At 42.5% G+C, this 16,894-nt stretch overlaps 1 protein-coding gene across 3 annotated transcripts in view; it reads left to right on the top strand.

Annotated features, from left to right (window-relative positions):
* LOC306658207 (integrin beta-3-like) overlaps positions 1 to 11,738 on the top strand; it is a 56,119-nt gene extending 44,381 nt beyond the window's left edge. For 2 of the 3 annotated variants that reach the window (XM_079134949.1, XM_079134950.1), the window contains exons 13-15: positions 692 to 811; positions 6,372 to 6,538; positions 8,261 to 11,737. In XM_079134949.1, the coding sequence (XP_078991075.1) occupies positions 692 to 811; positions 6,372 to 6,538; positions 8,261 to 8,623 (650 nt within the window). In that variant the 3' untranslated portion in view covers positions 8,624 to 11,737. Of the gene's footprint in view, positions 1 to 691; positions 812 to 6,371; positions 6,539 to 8,260 lie in introns of all 3 variants that reach the window. The other variant, XM_079134948.1, reaches the window with a different exon arrangement.
* The last annotated feature ends 5,156 nt before the right edge of the window (positions 11,739 to 16,894 follow it).

Here is a 16,894-nt window from a genome sequence, read left to right as displayed (position 1 = left end):
TCTTGGCACATTTTCTTAATTTCATTGTGTGTCAGTTTTGCTTATCTGGTTTCCTCAGTATAGGATGCAGTGCGGCTGGTGGAGGGTGACCCACAGTGTCATCGACAGAATAACAGGTCTGAGGGTTCACCTGCACACTGTGGGAGGCACACAGGATCAGAAACAGACACAGAAGAGCTACACATGCTGTGTAAGCAAACTATTGAGAATTATTGAGCAAGCAGAGAAAAGAAAGAGAAGGGAAGAAACACCTACTGTATGTTAAAGTCTATTTATTTTAAGCATGAAATTCTCCACCAACCCTGTAAGGTGGGCAGATCATTTTCCTTTTATAGATAGATGAAGGAGAGACTGATGGAGGTCAAATAACTTATCCAAGATACACAACTGAGAGGTGGTGGAGCCAGGATTTGAATCAAAACGTATAATATTATTATATCATGCTCCTTCCAGAGGAGGGAATAAGAACCAAGAAGGGCCCGTGAGGGACAAAATACATCAGCAAGGGTCAGTGACTGGCAATTGCCAGGCATGCCAGCTATCTTGAACCTGGGCATCTCGCCTAATATCAGGCACAGGGTTTCCTGTCACATGCTTTTGTAGAAGTCCTCTGGAAGAGTTTTTGAAAGCTGTCATCTTCTAGGAAGTGACTGGTTTTTCATTCTTCCATATTCTCCCCTCCCTTCCCCAGAGGACACTGGCAAGGATGCAGTGAACTGTACCTACAAGAATGAGGAGGACTGCGTTGTCAGATTCCAGTACTATGAAGATGCTAGTGGAAAGTCCATCCTGTATGTGGTGGAAGAGCCAGGTGAGCGAACCGGAGGCCTTTCCTCACCCTGGGGAGAGGGAACAATCTTAGGTAGGAATTTCTACTCACCACTCCTCTTAAATGGAACAGGTTGAGCCTGGCCTTAAAAGTGATGTGAGAGTCTATCACGTTGGCGAGGGGACATATAAACTTAAGTATTAGCAAAAGAGTGACTTTCTGATTGAGAGGTGGCAAGATAAAAAGGTGGGTAAGGAGAGGAAGAAGGTAGGTATGGAGGTCATCAAGGAACAAAATATGCCATGACTGATTTTTCCCCTGTTTTGGGGATGAACCCAGTACCTCATGCCTGCTAGGCCAGCACTCTGCCACTGAGCCATGTCCACAGCCCTTTCATGGCATTTTTGTAGGCAATAACGTCAAGAAATAAGGAATTTAAATTCTAGCGCTTTACAGCCCATGGCATAAGTTCTGCTGAGAGACAGCTGCCATGGGGTCCCTGCCTGCTGCTGTAAGAGGAAGGCCTGATGTGGGAGCACCAATCCCACCAGGTCGATGCCCGTATGTAGTGCCGGGTTTCTGGCGCTGAGTCAAGGCTGCACTGAACACCAAAAGGACTAAAAATACTTGCTCTTAAGACCTTTTGGAAGTAGGAGGAGTCCACCTCATCATACAAAGGCCCACTACAGGTCAATTACCACCCAACAACTGGATTTGGTTGCTTCGCCTTACCACCTTCATGGCCTCCGTCTTCATCCATTTCCTGTTGCTATGAGAAAATACCTGAGGCTGAGAGATGTATAAAGAAGAGAAGTTCATTTGGTTCACAGTTTTGGAGGCTGGAAGTCCCAGATCAGTGGTTTCATCAGTTCAGCCTCTGGTGAGGACCTCCTTGGCTGTATCACCACATGGTGAATGCTGTCTGTGAACACAGGGCCGCGCGTTAGGCATGTGTTCTATCATTGAACGATACCCCCATCCCAGGCTTGCTCTTCTTATAACAATCTGTCATTGTGGGAACTAACAGGGGTCCAATAAGAACTACCTTAATCCCTTCCAAGGGCAGTGCCCCTAATGACCTAATTACTTTGTGCTAGGCTCTGCCTCTTAAGGTTTCCACCACCTTGATGTCACCATGCTGGGAACAAAGCTCTGAGCACATGAATGGGGACACAGTCAAAGCATATCCAAATCATGTACCTTCCTTTCCCTTACACAACAGATTAAGATATGAATCATTAGAAAATAATTTTAAATACTTACTATATGATGGATACTATGCTAGGTGCTGAAACTATAACAGTAAATAAGGCAGACAGGGTACTCACCGGCCATGGGTGAGACAGACATGGAAATCAAGAATGTCCAGTGCAGAGGGCTAGGACTATTGATGGTGGAGGGCTGGGCAAACATAGGAACCAAGGAACAATCTTGGAAGGCTGAACTTGAATCACTTGGTATCTTGACATTCATAGCTGTAGGAATTTCTTCAAATCATCTTTTACACAAGGGGCCAGATTTTTTTTTTCTCTAAAAAACCAAAATGTTTTATTTTTCAAGGGCCATGTGGATTCTGCTGTGGATGCTCCACTCTGCTATGGTAGCATAGGAAAGCAGTATAGACATTCTGTAAGTGCATGGACATGGCTGTATCTTTTTCTCTTTTTTAGTTGTTCTTTTTAGATTTACATGACACTAGAGTGTATCTGGACATATTATACATACATGGAGTATACTTATTCTAATGAGGATCCTGTTCTTGGGGTGGTACATGATGTGGAGTTACACTGGTCATGTATTCATATGTGAACATAGGAAAGTTATGTCCATTCTCCTGTCTTTCCTATTCCCATCCCTATATAATTTGCTAGCCCTTGGTCCAAGAGAGTGGTTCTCAAACTTTAACATATTTTCTTGTTAAAAAGCAAGTCCAGGGCTGGGGTTGTAACTTAGTAATAGAGTGAGGCCCTGGGTTCAATTCCCAGCAACAAAAAAGAGTCCTGAGCTCTGCCTTATGTCCACAAATCTATATCTCTACACCTCTGTGTTATCGGTGTTCCTGGTAATTGGGCTACACCCCAGCATTTGAGTGCCTCTTGTTTTAGGCTCATCACTTCCCCCAGGGAGCCTTCTCAGACCCCACTGGCCTCCACACTGCTGACTAGATTTTGTTCTTCTGTTTGCCTCTCATGGTATCTGTGCTTCCCTTAGAAGGGCCTTCATTTCACTAGAATTAAATTGCTCCTTCAATCAGCTCAGCTGCTCAGTTGACCATACACTTCGCAAATGCAGGAACAACGTCTGTCTTATCCATGGCCATATCCCTGTGCATCTACCAAGAAATTAGTTTTTAAAGGGATTTTGAATGATTTGCTAGAACTGATTATTCCTAGAGGACAAGTAGACTTAGGCACATCTTGCTATCTACTAAGAGAACTTTGGCTGCTTGGGGAGGGAAGGAAATGAGGTGGGAAAAAGGAGGAAGGAAAGTCTGGAGGAGCTACCCAGGGTCGCCCTTCCTTGGGAAAGAGCTGCCACATCTATGTCATCAGGGGCGTTACTGTATCCATGGGTGGAGGAGTGCACAGTGTCCCATCTGGAATGTTGTCCTCAGACCTTCCCAGAGCTGTTACTCTTTATGGGAGAAGGAAGGTTAAGAAAGGGCATAACCTTACTTTTACTAGTGACTCCAAGGGCAGCTGACATGGGAAGGGATGTGTCTGTGAGCCAGCAGGTGTGGAATGGTTTGACCAGGACTTCCTCACATCTTCTCACCTGCCCTGCTGCACCCTTGTCTGTACTTGTTCCAGAAGGGTGTCATGTCTTTGCTTTGGGTCTAACAGTATTTCATCTCTTTGCTACACAGTCATTGCTGGTACCCCTGTTCAACCACTTATCCAAATCATTTGGCTTGGGATTTTTTTTTTTTTTTTTTTTAGTTGATGGACACAATACCTTTATTTTATTTATTCATTTTTAATGTGGTGCTGAGGATTGATCCAGTGCTTCACATGTGCTAGGCAAGCACTCTACCCCTGTACTATAACCCTGGCCCTGGCTTGTGATTTTGAGACTGCAGTCTACTGCCTGAAGTTGTGGGGAACAGAGACGATGGTAACTCTGGTGCCCTGCCAGTTAGGCCCACTCCTCCACGTCAGGATATGGGACCCTAGTATAACGTCAAAATACATTCTACTGTCATGTGTATGTAAAAAGAACAACAACAACAACAAAGTTAGGGGACCCTAGGTCCAGAGACCCACATTTCCTCTCTGCTTGTCCGGGCTCTGTCTCCCCTCTTACCCCCAGCCCCAACCATTTCTAGGGACTCTGACTTTGAGGAGATTGTAGCAGCTGGGGTCCCAGAGCATAGTAGGAGATTATTTTCTTTCTCTTTGCCAACTCATAGCTTTGCAGATGCTCTCTTTGAAGGCCTGAGTCCTGGCAGGGCAGTAAAGGGAATATGTCAAATGGTTAGGCATTGGCCATGTGGGGTGTAGCCACATGGAATGGGCTCCTGATCTGGGCCCTCTTCACTCCCAAATAGAGTTTCCAGATAAAATAGAATATGTTCCATGCAATATTTGGTACATGCTTATACTAAAAAGTAATTCATTGTTTATCTGAAAATAAAATTTATCTGGGCTTCCTATACTTTTGTTTGTTAAATCTGTCAACCTTACCCAGACTTCTCTGACCTTGGGTCACTCAATTTGGGTCCACTGCTATGTCTGGGAGGCCTTTCAGAGACCACCTGATCTTGTCTTCTGTTTCTGGGAAGCAACCCACCCCTGCTGGTACAGATGGATAACCGATTGCTTTCACCTGAATACCTCCTGGGAGTCTACCTGTCCTGACCACACTAACATGTAGAATGGAAGAGATTTCACTTTGAGGTTTGAAGGTGTGCCCTGTCCCATTCTTCCAGAGAATTCATAATTGCTTTTCCCAGAAAAATTGGGGCCCTTCACTCCTGGGAACTCGGACACCGGAACCTCACGGCCTCTCTCCAGGCGCTCCTTTATTTATAGACAGGGTGTAATTTGGTGGGTTGGGAAATGGCCAGCTTGGTTTGTGGTGGTGGTTGCATTTGTGCAATGTGTGGTGAGCACAGAGTGTATGTTTAGAGAAGAAGGTGGGAGACAGTGTGGAAAGTGGGTGTGACTTCCTCTCCAGACTCATCAATACCCATATATACAAACACCTAGTTTCATAACACTTGAGGTTTCCAGAGTGAGGTCACCTGTCAGACACCTGAGGTTTATGGGAAACAGAGATCTGCACAGGATAATCAGCTGAACCTCAGGGGGATGATGGACCTCTGTCTGCTTTGGTTATTGAGGCTGAACAGGAAGTCAGCTTACAATAGGGTAGGACTTTAGATGACCAAAAGATTTTGAGAAAGAACTCCTAAGATTATCATGGCTGGCAGGCTTCCTAGTCTCTAAGCATGCTAAAAAGGTCTCTAGGTTCATAGTCCTTAAGGATGTACATATCTGAACCACAGTTAACAGACACAAATGTCTACAGGAGGTAAGTGGGCAAATAAACAAAACAGCTGGGTATAAGAAGAACACTAGTAACAATGGTAGCTCATATTTTATTGAGCACTTATTCTTTGCCAGGTATTGCTCTCATGTCTTTAAGTATGTTTCACTTAAGTATTACTCTTACCACGTTTTTAAAGTGAGTTTGAAGAGCTGGGGGTATAGTTCAGTAGTAGAGCGCTTGCCCAGCCTGTGCAAGGCCCCCCACCCATAAAGTGAATGTGAAGCCATTCTCCAACAGACACCCAGAAAAGTTAGTTTACTGAATGTCATGCAGTACAGAGCGTTAAGCCAGGATTTAAACCCAGAGTGCACAGTGGTACAGACACAAGGACAAGTCACCCTTTGCCTCTGTTTAGGGGAGAAACAGGAGCGTGGTGAGGACTCTCACAAATAGAAAACAACGTGTCCCAGCTAAAAGGGGCAACTGTTCTCAATTCTAGTTGATGGCCACTTTGTAGGGATGTATGTTCTTGTGTTTCCAAATCTTTTGATTTTTTTTTTTCCTCTTTTTGGTGTGCGTGATCCTGGGGATAGAACCCAGGGCCTTTTGGATGCTAGACAAGTACTCTACCATTGGACTACACCCTCAGTTGCCATATCCTTTTTTTTTTTTGTATTTGGGATTGAACTCAGGGGTGCTTAACCACTGAGCTCCATCCCCAGCCCTGTTCTGTATTTTAAGACAAGGTCTCACTGAGTTGCTTAGGGCTTCCCTAAGTTGCTGGGGCTGGCTTTGAACTCCTGCCTCAGCCTCCTGAGTTGCTGGGATTACAGGTGTGTGCCACGGAGCCTGGACAAATCATTTTTTAAAACGAATGGTTGGGTGAACTGTGCACGTGTGATCAGCTTGAGACCTCAGATTTAAATTACTCAGGACAGCTTATTGCCTCCCTAAAGATTGCCCCCTTAAAAACGAACAATGAATTTATGTTTTGAAATTGTCCCGTTCCCTTCAGAGGTCTTTCCAGTGCATCGTTACTCTGAAGTAACACTGAAGGCCTTACAGTCTTAGCCAGTTCAAGTGATTCCTGCTCTCTGCTTCTTCCTTGCAGAGTGTCCCAAGGGTCCTGACATCCTTGTGGTCCTGCTCTCAGTGATGGGGGCTATTCTGCTCATCGGCCTTGCAACTCTGCTCATCTGGAAGCTCCTCATCACCATCCATGACCGGAAAGAGTTTGCTAAATTTGAGGAAGAACGAGCCAGAGCAAAATGGGACACAGTAAGAGGCTGGGCTGTGCTGGGTATTTTCCTGAGTCTTTGGCTCAAGAACCTGAAGTGGGAATACTCAGAGTGGCCAGGGTCAGCCAGCATTGTAGTTTTCAGATTATCCTCTGCTCTGGGAGATGGTCTCACTGTTGTCTTTAAGCTTCCTGAAAACCACCTGATCCTCTATCACACAGTGACCATGGGCCATGGTCTTGAGAACTGATTGAACAAGTAGGGACCCAGCTCTGCTCCAACACTGAAGAAATGAAAAAGAACTTAGTCTTCAGTTGAGGGAGACAGGACAAACCTATATTGAGAACACACAATACATTATATAGTACTGAAGTCCAAAGCATTAAAAACGAACAGAAAAAAATACAATAGTTAACACTTACTGAGGGTTTACCATGTGCTGGGAACTGTTCTAAATGCTTTTTTTTTTTTTTTTTTTTTTTTTTTTACATATTAGCTTATTTCATTCCTGTAACAACCGAGGTGGGGGGCAATATTATTGTTCCCATTTTATAAGTAAGAGAACTGAGTGCAGGGGAGTTCAGTAGCTTACCTGATCATGGGAGGGAATTAGGTAACTATAGGACTTTGTTTTGGAGTCAGCCTCTTAGGAATAGTGGCAGGACCTCAATCTACCTCATTCTCTTCTTTTCCCACCACATGGTAGTTTCCAAATCAGACTCTTCTCTTATGGTTCCTGTTGTTTATCCTGAATTAACTCAATCAAACAAGTGTTTGTTGAGAACTTTTTATATACTGATTCCACAGTATTCTCCTTTGGCTCATCTTCCACATTTTAACTATTTTCTGGACCTTCCACATGACATTTGGCTCCTTGAATGTCCAGGGTTAGACCAAAAGTTTGTTCCCATTTGGTGGTGATCCCAGAGCTTTGTACCCAATGATTTTAAGAAACTGGGGATATTTCTGTTAAGACCATGCAGAGCATCCCGAGTCTCCAAAATAAAGAAGAATGTGTTAGGCTTCTCAAAGTTACCAGTAAGAACTATGTGGCCAGGTGCAGTGGCGCATGCCTATAGTCCCAGCAACTCAGGAGGCTGAGGCAGGAAGATCACAAGTTTAAGGCCAGCTTTAGCAACTTAGCCAGACCCTCAAGAACTCAGTGAGCCCCTGTTTCAAAATAAGAAATAAAAAGGGCTAGGGATGTAGCTCAGTGGTAAAGTGCCCCTGGGTTCAATTTCTAATACCAAAACCAAAACCAAAACCAAAACAATAACAAAACAAAAACACACAAACAAAATACAAAGAGAAAGAACTACTTAACTTCATGGGATTTGTCACTTTTTGTTGGAAAATAATTGGGAAACCTAGTGAGGTGTTTATTTTTCCCTGATAACATGACAGTTTTGTGGGTAATCATTGAAGAGTTGAGATGAAAACGAACAGAGTCTTTTCAGCAAAAGCAAGTCTAAGGTGTTCTGACCATTGCCTTCTGCGTTCCTCTCTCTGCCCCACACTGGCTGGCCCTGCCACACTAAGGAAAAGGGGAGAAAAACAAAAGGGAGAGTAGGGGAGAGGAGGAAGCAGGGCAAGATTCGGGTACAAGCTGTTCTAGAATGTTTTGGGAGTGCCAGAGTGCTGGACTGACTTTAACCCCTGTGCCAGAGGAGGTCTTGGGCAACCCTCTCAGGTGAAAAGGAAACCTTTGGATATGAGAGCACCTAGGAGCTGACCCTAAGACGCTCTCCTGTTCTCTCCACAGGCCAAAACCCGCTGTAATAAAGAGGCCACGTCCACCTTCACCAATATCACCTACCGGGGGTACTTAATGACAAGAGGTCATCATCAGATCATCATCAGACTATGCCAGATGATGGGCATCTCTGCCGTCATGTTTACAGAGGACAGCATTTGTGGGGCGGGATTTGGGCTTAGAGTGGGGTGGGCTGGGAGGATGTCAGTATTTGGAAGTGTGTGTGTGTGTGTGTGTGTGTGTGTAACGCGTGGGGGAAAGTTTAATTTAAAATTTGTGATGTGTCCCCAGAGCACAGCTCCTCAGCCTTTGTTCTCAGATGCCTCCTGCAGGGACGAGTCCCTGCTTGGCCTGAGGGTGGCATGGAGCTGAGGAGGTGTTCTCTCATTACCTCAGTGAGAAGCCAGCTTTCCTTATCAGGCCATTCTCCTTAAAGAAAAGGGCAGCGCCAAGATTTCTCATTTCAGAGAAAAGGATGCCAAGCCTGGCTCAGTCCTGAGCTTGTAAGTTTATGGCTGTCGGGCCTGACTCTCAGGAACTGTGGGGCTGTGCAGCCGGGTTTTGTCCTCTGTTTCTGCTTCCTTCCCTTTCCCTCAGGAGTCAGGGGAGAGCTTCCTGTGCCTTTTGCTACCATCTGAGTCCAGCTATGGTTCTCTTGTAAAGGAAGTCCTTGCCACCTAATATACACTAATCTGATGGGCGCGAGGAAGGCAGGGCCACTCAGGGGTCCTGCATGGCTCGGGATGTGCCAGCTTCCCCCAGTTCATAATCACGGCCCTTTAGATTTGCCTCCCTGGCAGCTCTACCCTGGAGGTTTGGTCACAGGGTCCTCCTTAGACCAGCACCTTCTCTTTCCCTCCCGTTTCCACACCCTTGCTGCTGTGGACATTTGCTGTGTACTGGGGATTTCTCTTTTGACCAAATGCTTTTCTTCCAAGGGAGGGTGCTATGGTCAGCACCAGAGGTCTGGTCCTCCCCTTCAGACTTCTTCGCATGTCCGAGGCACCTCCTTAACCTAAGCCTGGGCCTCTGTGTGCTACATCCATCCATGGGGGTGACTGCGTTTACCTACCTCGTGGGGGTCTTGTGCAGGAGTCATTCCCATGAGTCTGTTGACTGTAAGTGCCAGGACACAGTGATGGACCAGTTGGGTCAGCATGTGTGGCCTCTCTCCCTATGGGCAGGACAACCTTGTTTTAACTCAGTCTTTAATTTGAGAGGCCACAAGTGCAATTTTATTTTATTTTTCTCATGGGAGCACCTGAAACCATGATGAGGTTTGCTTACTCTAAAGGAACATGTATATAAACACACTTTATATTTGTAATTTTATTTGATGACAAAGGAAAGCATAAAAAGCCATGCCGACGGGGGTGCAAAACGGGCACTCCCATTTGGCATCATTCGTGGTAAGTTGCTGCCCAGTTGCTGGGTCTCTAAGGGGCTCTTGATTCGTGGGAGCCTGTGCGGATGGAGGTATGGACATACTGGACCTTTCCTGAGGGGGATGGACTGTTCTGTTGTCCCAGCAAGAGCAAGAGCAATTGCTCCACTGGTGACTTTCATCCCATATTAAAAACCCGTCTCACCGCCCTCAGAAAGGAAAGATCTGCGTAAGGAGAAAAATATGAGTCCTGTGTTCGGTGTCACAGCCAAGAAATCTTTAACGCTAATTAGGGCAAGTCACTTTCTTCTCCCTGGGGCTCAGTTCTCTAGTTGTAAAAAGTATGGATTTGGACGAGCCAATCTTGAAGGTCAAATTTAACATTCTAAGATGCTGGAAGCTCAATGGCATCAAACATGAAGTCAAGATTCTGTGGGGGTGGGATGGGGCTGGGGTGCAGTTCAGTGGTAGAACCCTTGCCTAGCATGTGTGAGACCCTGGGTTTGATGCCAAGCACTGCATAAAAAAAAAAAAAAAAAATCCTGTGGGATATTTCTAGTGTTTGCTTTTTAGCTGGAAAATCTGAGAGCTCTGGCTTTGGCAAGAGCAGATGCCATTCCCTATCATTCTTCTCAAGGAGAATCTCTTCCTCATTCTATCCTATCTCAGAACCCCTTCTCCAACTTTTGTTAGCAGGTATATCTCCTGATGTAGCACTTAAGTTCCACTTAGTTATTATGTCTTAGTTATTTGTGTATATTCAAGTCAATAAGAAATAGCTGATTCAGTTGTTAACACTGAGAATAAGCCTTGAAATTACAAATGAGGCTAATGACTGAGCCCTGTCTCACCTGCACATTACCCTTACAGTAGGAGATGGGAATGTGCGGAAGAACAAATAACGGAAGAAGGATGATCACAAATCCAAGAAGTTCAGAAGCTAATTGTAACCTTTGGCTATCAAGACAGAGTCCATCAGAGTAGTAGTGGGACATTTTCTTTCGATAAGATGATTTACATCAAGAAATTCTATGGAAGGAGGAAGACAGTGTATCCCAAGGACGAAAAAAAAAATCATGAAATCTTATGTGAGCTTCTGGGATGAGGCTTATAGGCCTTGAAGACCAGTGTTGCTTGTTTGCCTGATAGGAAATAGAGGTTAGTTTTGGCATAGGGTGAACATTTAAATCGTATTTTGGCATCAGCAACACAGCACAAAGGGATTTTGCCCAGCTCTTTTGGGAATAATTTTATGTCCAGTCTCAGGGTCTGTGGACAACAGTTAGGAAACCTAACATTCCTGACAAGTTGCTGTATCAGGAGTCAGATCCTTACCTCTCAGTCATTCCTAGACTGTCCAGACACTTCTCTTTGTTAAGTATTCCTGAAATTACTTAAGTGCCTTCCTGACCACCTCCTCTGAGTTGTGCAACAGTGAATTAAATGTGTTTTCCAAAAAGAACTGGCCTAAGGCTGTCCAGTGCTTCCTGTGTTGTTATTTCTGTTTCCTCTGGGTAAAAAGAATAAGTGTTATTGCCTCACGAATGATTATTTTAGAGTAAGAATGCTTCCAAGTATAACAGAATGATGACTACTATGTAAACTGAAGCTTCCTTCAGAATCCAGAGCTTTTCTTTAGACTTAATAATGCTTTCAAAATGATTAGATTATTACTAAGAGTTTGAGTTTTTTTTTTTTTTTTTAAATTGGACATTATTTAGGAACTTGTGCAACCTCACAGAACTGTCAGTGTAACCTAAGTTTTGTTGGTGGGAAGCATGAATGATAAAGGCTTGCCAGCAAATTATTTGTAGACAATTTACATGTTCAAATTTTAAAGTATTGGGTGTCAAAGTGTGGCCCCAGGACCAGCCACATAAATATCACCTGGAAACTTGTCAGAAATTAATATTGAGCAGGTGTGGTGGTGTACTCCTGTAATCCCAATGACTCGAGAGGCTGAGGCAGGAGGATCGCAAGTTCAAAGCCAACTGCAATTTAGAGAGGCCTGAAGCAATTTAATGAGACCCTGTCTCAAAATAAAAAAATAAAAATAAAAATAAAAAGGGCTGAGGTGTGGCTCAGTGGTTTAAGTGCCCCTGGGACCAAAAAAAAAAAAAAAGACACATGGTAAACAAGATATTTGAGGCTGCCGCCCTTGTAACATGGCATGGTATTTTACAGTAAATGTAGGAGTTTACTCTAAATAATGATAAAAAAACATAGTAGAGTTGATACATTAACTATTAACATAGTCCTTTACCATTGTTATTAAGTGTTTTGTACTTAACACAAAGTGTGTACTTATTACTGTATGTGCTACTTTGGTAGCACAGATTTGTTGACACGTAAGTGATGTGTTATACTACATTATCAGGTTATGATGTCACAAGATGGTAGGACTTTTTTAGCTCTATTATAATCTTAGGGAAAACATGGTATGTAGCTCACGACTGTACTGAATCAGAAAATCTGGGTGTGGGACTAAGCAATCTGTGCATGATTTGGCTGCATGCTTATGTTTGAGAGCAACGGATTTAGGCAGTCACGTGTATCTTTCAGATCTAGAAAGAAGTTTATAGAAAGTCAGCTCAGTGACTACACTGTCAAGAAAATACCTTGGCTGGTAAATTCAGAAAACCAAATATCCACTCACACAAAATGAAATTCTACTTTTTTCTTTTCTTTTTTTTTTGAGTTACTAGGGATTGAACCCAGGGCCTTGTACATGAAAGGTAAGCACTGTACCAACTGAGCTATATCCCCAGACCCCTGAAATTCTACTTTTGATCCATTTTTCAAGTAAAGTGATTTTGGCTTCACCCAAAGCCATAAATTCCCATGAAAAAACTAAAAGTAATAAATTGGAATCTTATAACAAAATCAACAAAAGCTAACAGCATAGTTGGCAGGTACCTAATAAAACTTGTTTTGTGTGTCAAACTGCAAGCCAGAAAATACAATTACAGAATTTATTTTTAAGGATTGGGATCAAAAATCTAATTATTAACATTATCATCCTATAGGATGCCAAAATAAGATAGAATTTGTAACTTCAGTTTTGGCTACTTAAAATTTATTGAAAGATGTTGATGGGTGTAAGCTGGACTCTGCTTTCCCTCCTGCATGTCAAACACGTTTGTAATACTTCAGTTCTTGGCCTCTGTTATCTGAACTCTACAGTAACAGAGCCATCTAATGACCACTGGGGCCAATTACAAGCAGATTGGTAATTATGGTGCACTCAATTTTCACACGGATACAATGGAATGATAACATATCCTTTGCAAGCCATTTAAAAATATTTCCATTTGATTTTTAATACAATATATTTCTGAAAAGATATATTCCTAATTTGTTAGTTTGGTCAATGCATGCAAAGGAGGCAGTCTTGGATGCTTGTGATTAGGGTTCAGTGTATCAGTAAATAAACTACCTAAGAACAGTTTGTTTGTCAAAGGGAAATTAAGAGGTCAGGAATGTGACTGCCTTCCTTGCAGCTGTTAATGTCACTGTGAAGTCCCTCCCAACTCTTGCATAGAGGAAACACTTCTCCTTAGCTTCATTTTTTTCTGACAATGCAACAGAAAGCAGCACTTAAGAGAATTTAAGAGCCTTTACATAATACGTCCATTGTAAATTATCCTTTAGCATTGTTCCTGAAAAAGAACTTTGTAGGGAAAGTTTCACAATTAATTGTGTTCTACCTAACGTATTAGCTGGGTTTTCCAGTGACTCATACACAATTGGCATGATTCTTTGGAGAGGTCAGAGTGATGGGTGGGTAACTGCTGCTTTGATGGCCAATGGAAATAACTAGTTAAGAGAAAGGAAAAATATTGATGGGTGGAGGCCAGACTTTGCTTTTCCTCATCCTTATATTCACCATTGTGACAAGGACTGATAAGGAGCCCAGCATGTACTTTCTCTTTCTCAGTCTCTCTTGCAGCTAGATGTGCCATGTCCAGCTCACAGACAATGAGATGTAAGTGGAAGAGGTACATGCAACTTCGTAATGCCATTTATGGGCAGGAATATGACTTTCTTTTCCCTTTCCTTCTTCCTGAAGGTTGCAATGTAGAGGTAATAACTAGAAGTCAAGCAATCATGATGGAGCAAGATGTGACCTAGGGAATTGTATCAGTCATCTATTCCTGCATTACAAATGGCATTACCCCACAATTTAGCAAATATTATTATGTAGTTTCTGTGGTCAGAACTCAGGAATGACTTCGTTGGGCAGTTCTACTACTTTCTCTTATGAGGCCGAGATCAAACTGTTAACAAGGACTGTAGTCAATTGAAGTCTCAAAAGGGCTGGGGAATCTTTTTTCTAAGATGGTTTACTCTGACGGCTGTTGGCAGGAGGCACATCCCATGCTGGCTATTGGCAATAGGCCTCAGTTCCTCACCAAGTGGGTATCTCCATAGGAACAGCTGGATGTTGGCATGACATGTAGGCTGTTTTCTCTCAGAGTAAGTATCCAAAGGAGAGCAGGGAGGAAGCCAGAATGGCTTTTATGACTTAGTTTCTAAGCCATAACTTAGTTTTCAGAAGTGTCACACCATCACTTTTGCGATACACTCCATTATAAGTAGCTCGCTAACCAACCGGCATTTAAGGGGATGGGAACAGGTGCAACCTCTGGAAGGGAGGAGCACTCTGGGATCATTGTACTCCAATGGTATCCACATCTGAACCTCCAGAATCCATGCATGGAATAAAGAACTTTATTGATGTAATGAATGACCTTGAGATAAGGACATAATCTTGGGTTGTCTGGGTAGGTTCAAAGTAATCACAAAGGTCCTTGTAAGTCAGAGTGAGAGTGAGAATCCGAGTGGCAGATGTAATAATAAAAGCAGGTCAGAGGGATATGGCCAAGAAGTCAAGGGATGCAGATAGCCTGCAGAAGTTGGAAAAGATAAGGAATACTCCCCTACAGGCCCCAGAAGGATTGCAGCTTTGGATTTTAGCTCTGTAATAAGCCTTAAACTTCTGACCTCCAGAAATGCTAAGATAACAAATTTATGTTGTTTAAGCCACCAAGTTTGTGGTTTTTTTTTTTTTTTTTAGAGCAGAAAGTATTTTTGGATGTATTTAAAACCACCACTGTCCACAAATTATTTATAGTTCTCCCACATGCAAAATAAACTCACCTATCTTAAGGCCTCAAGATCTTACTCCATTATAGTATCAACTCAAAAGTTTAGACTCTTATCCTCTAAATAGGTGCAGAGGAAGTTTATTGGGTATAATTACTTACATACAGCTACTCAAGTACATACTCATCTATCCGAAGAGGACTAAAGAAAAAATTATATGCTCTTCTCCTACAATAACCAATGTAAAATGGTGGGACATATTTGACAACTGCTACAGAAACTTCTGTTCCAACAGGTAGAAAAAGAAAAGATGGTGTACAGAAGTTACTGGTCTGTAGCAAATTCTGAAATCCACTTGGTTACAGGCTTGCAGGTCCATTTTCAAAGTCTGAGAATAATTCTCTATGGTGGTTCCACCTTCTGGACTCTTCGTTTACCCTCTAAGTCGTTGTTCTTTCATGAAAGATGGTATACGTTTGCACCAATAGTTTTTTCAGCCTGCTTCATACATGTAGAAATGTGGGGGTGCAAAGTCCTCTTTTCTTTTTATACTCTTTTATTTCAGTCCAAGGTGACAGAATCTCTGGTAATAGAATTCTGTTTAAAAAAATCTTGTGGGTTTTCTTGAATCTTGTTGGGTTTCAGTGCCTGAGCTAAGAGCCATACTCATAAGTCATTTTGAGATATGTCTTTCTTTACCTTGAACTTTTGCTAAAGGACTAAGGCCTTAAGAAACTTTTTTAAAATAATTTTTTTTAGTTGCAGGTGACACAATACCTTATTTTATATATTTATATGTGGTGCTAAGGATTGAATCCAGTGCCTCACACGTGCTAGGCAAGCACTTTACCACTGAGCCACAACCCAGCCCTGACCTTAAGCTTCTAAGAAGCTTTGTTATTTGAATAAGAGGACCTGTGAGGTACACTTTGAAAAATTTTATAGGGATTTTTGTCTGAAAAGGACTCTGATGTACCATTCTTCAACACCACTGGGATGAACACCAGTGGAACAATAAAACAGAAGAAAGCTGTCCCTGTTCCTTGGTACACAGTATCAGCCCTGGAGTGACTGTCTCTCAAGTTCTTGAATGTGAGAGAGAAGTAAAATTCAATCTTAGGTCATGATTTTGTAGACATTTTTCTGTTACTGGTAAAATAATTGAATCCTAACTTATCCTAACTAAGAGCATCTTTGGTGCTCCTGGGGGCGTCTCTGGAATGAATACATAGCAAACTAATCTCATGACAACTTTAGAACTCAAAACTACAATTGTTCAAGATTTGGTAAGCCTCCACATTCTGTTGATCAGCACATACTTCTGATTCTATATATTAGTAGTTTGACACTTGCTTTGTGTGGTGGCTCATGTGTATAATCTCAGCTACTCAGGAGGCTGAGGCAGCTGGACTACAAGGTAGAGGTCAGTATAAGCAATTTAGTGAGACTTGGCTTTAATATAGAAAGTAAAACATGCTGGGGGTGTAGCCTATAGGTTCAATCCCTAGTATCACCAAATTTAAAAAAAATTCTTATTTAACTGGTAAAAAAATTAGTTGATTCCATCAAGTATGATTATAAATAGGAGTGGGTAGTGGGGAGGTAGGAGATGGAAGGTAAGTAGATTGGGGATGTTTACCAAAATAAAAGACCTGGTCTCAGCACTCAGGTTATGTGTAGACCCTTTAAAGAGGATAAGCCATATGCACTTTCCAGCCCAACATGTCATGAACATAAATGCAAAAATCCTCAACAAAATACCACCTAACCAGCCAGGTGAGGTGGCACATGTCTGCCTGTTAGAGGCTTGGGAAGCTGAGATAGGAGGAATACAAATTCAAAGCCAGCCTCAGCAACTTAGTGAGACCCTAAGGACTCAGGGAGACCCTGTTCCTAAATAAAGTACAAAAGGTTTGAGGATGTGGCTCAGTGGTTAAGTGCTCCTGGGTTCAATCCCTGGTACCAAAATAAACAAAAACAAAACAAAACAAAAATCCAGCTAACCATATTCAACAGTACTTTAAAAACATTATTTACCATGATCACATAGGATTTATTCTTAGGATGCAAGCTTGGTTTACATATGCAAATTTATAAATGTGAGACATCATATTAACAGAATGAAGCAAAAAAATATGCATCTCAGTTGATGC

The sequence above is a fragment of the Sciurus vulgaris genome (genome assembly GCF_902686455.1).
Source record: "Sciurus vulgaris genome assembly, chromosome: 3".
NCBI lineage: Eukaryota > Metazoa > Chordata > Mammalia > Rodentia > Sciuridae > Sciurus > Sciurus vulgaris.
This window is presented reverse-complemented; position numbering and strand designations above follow the sequence as displayed.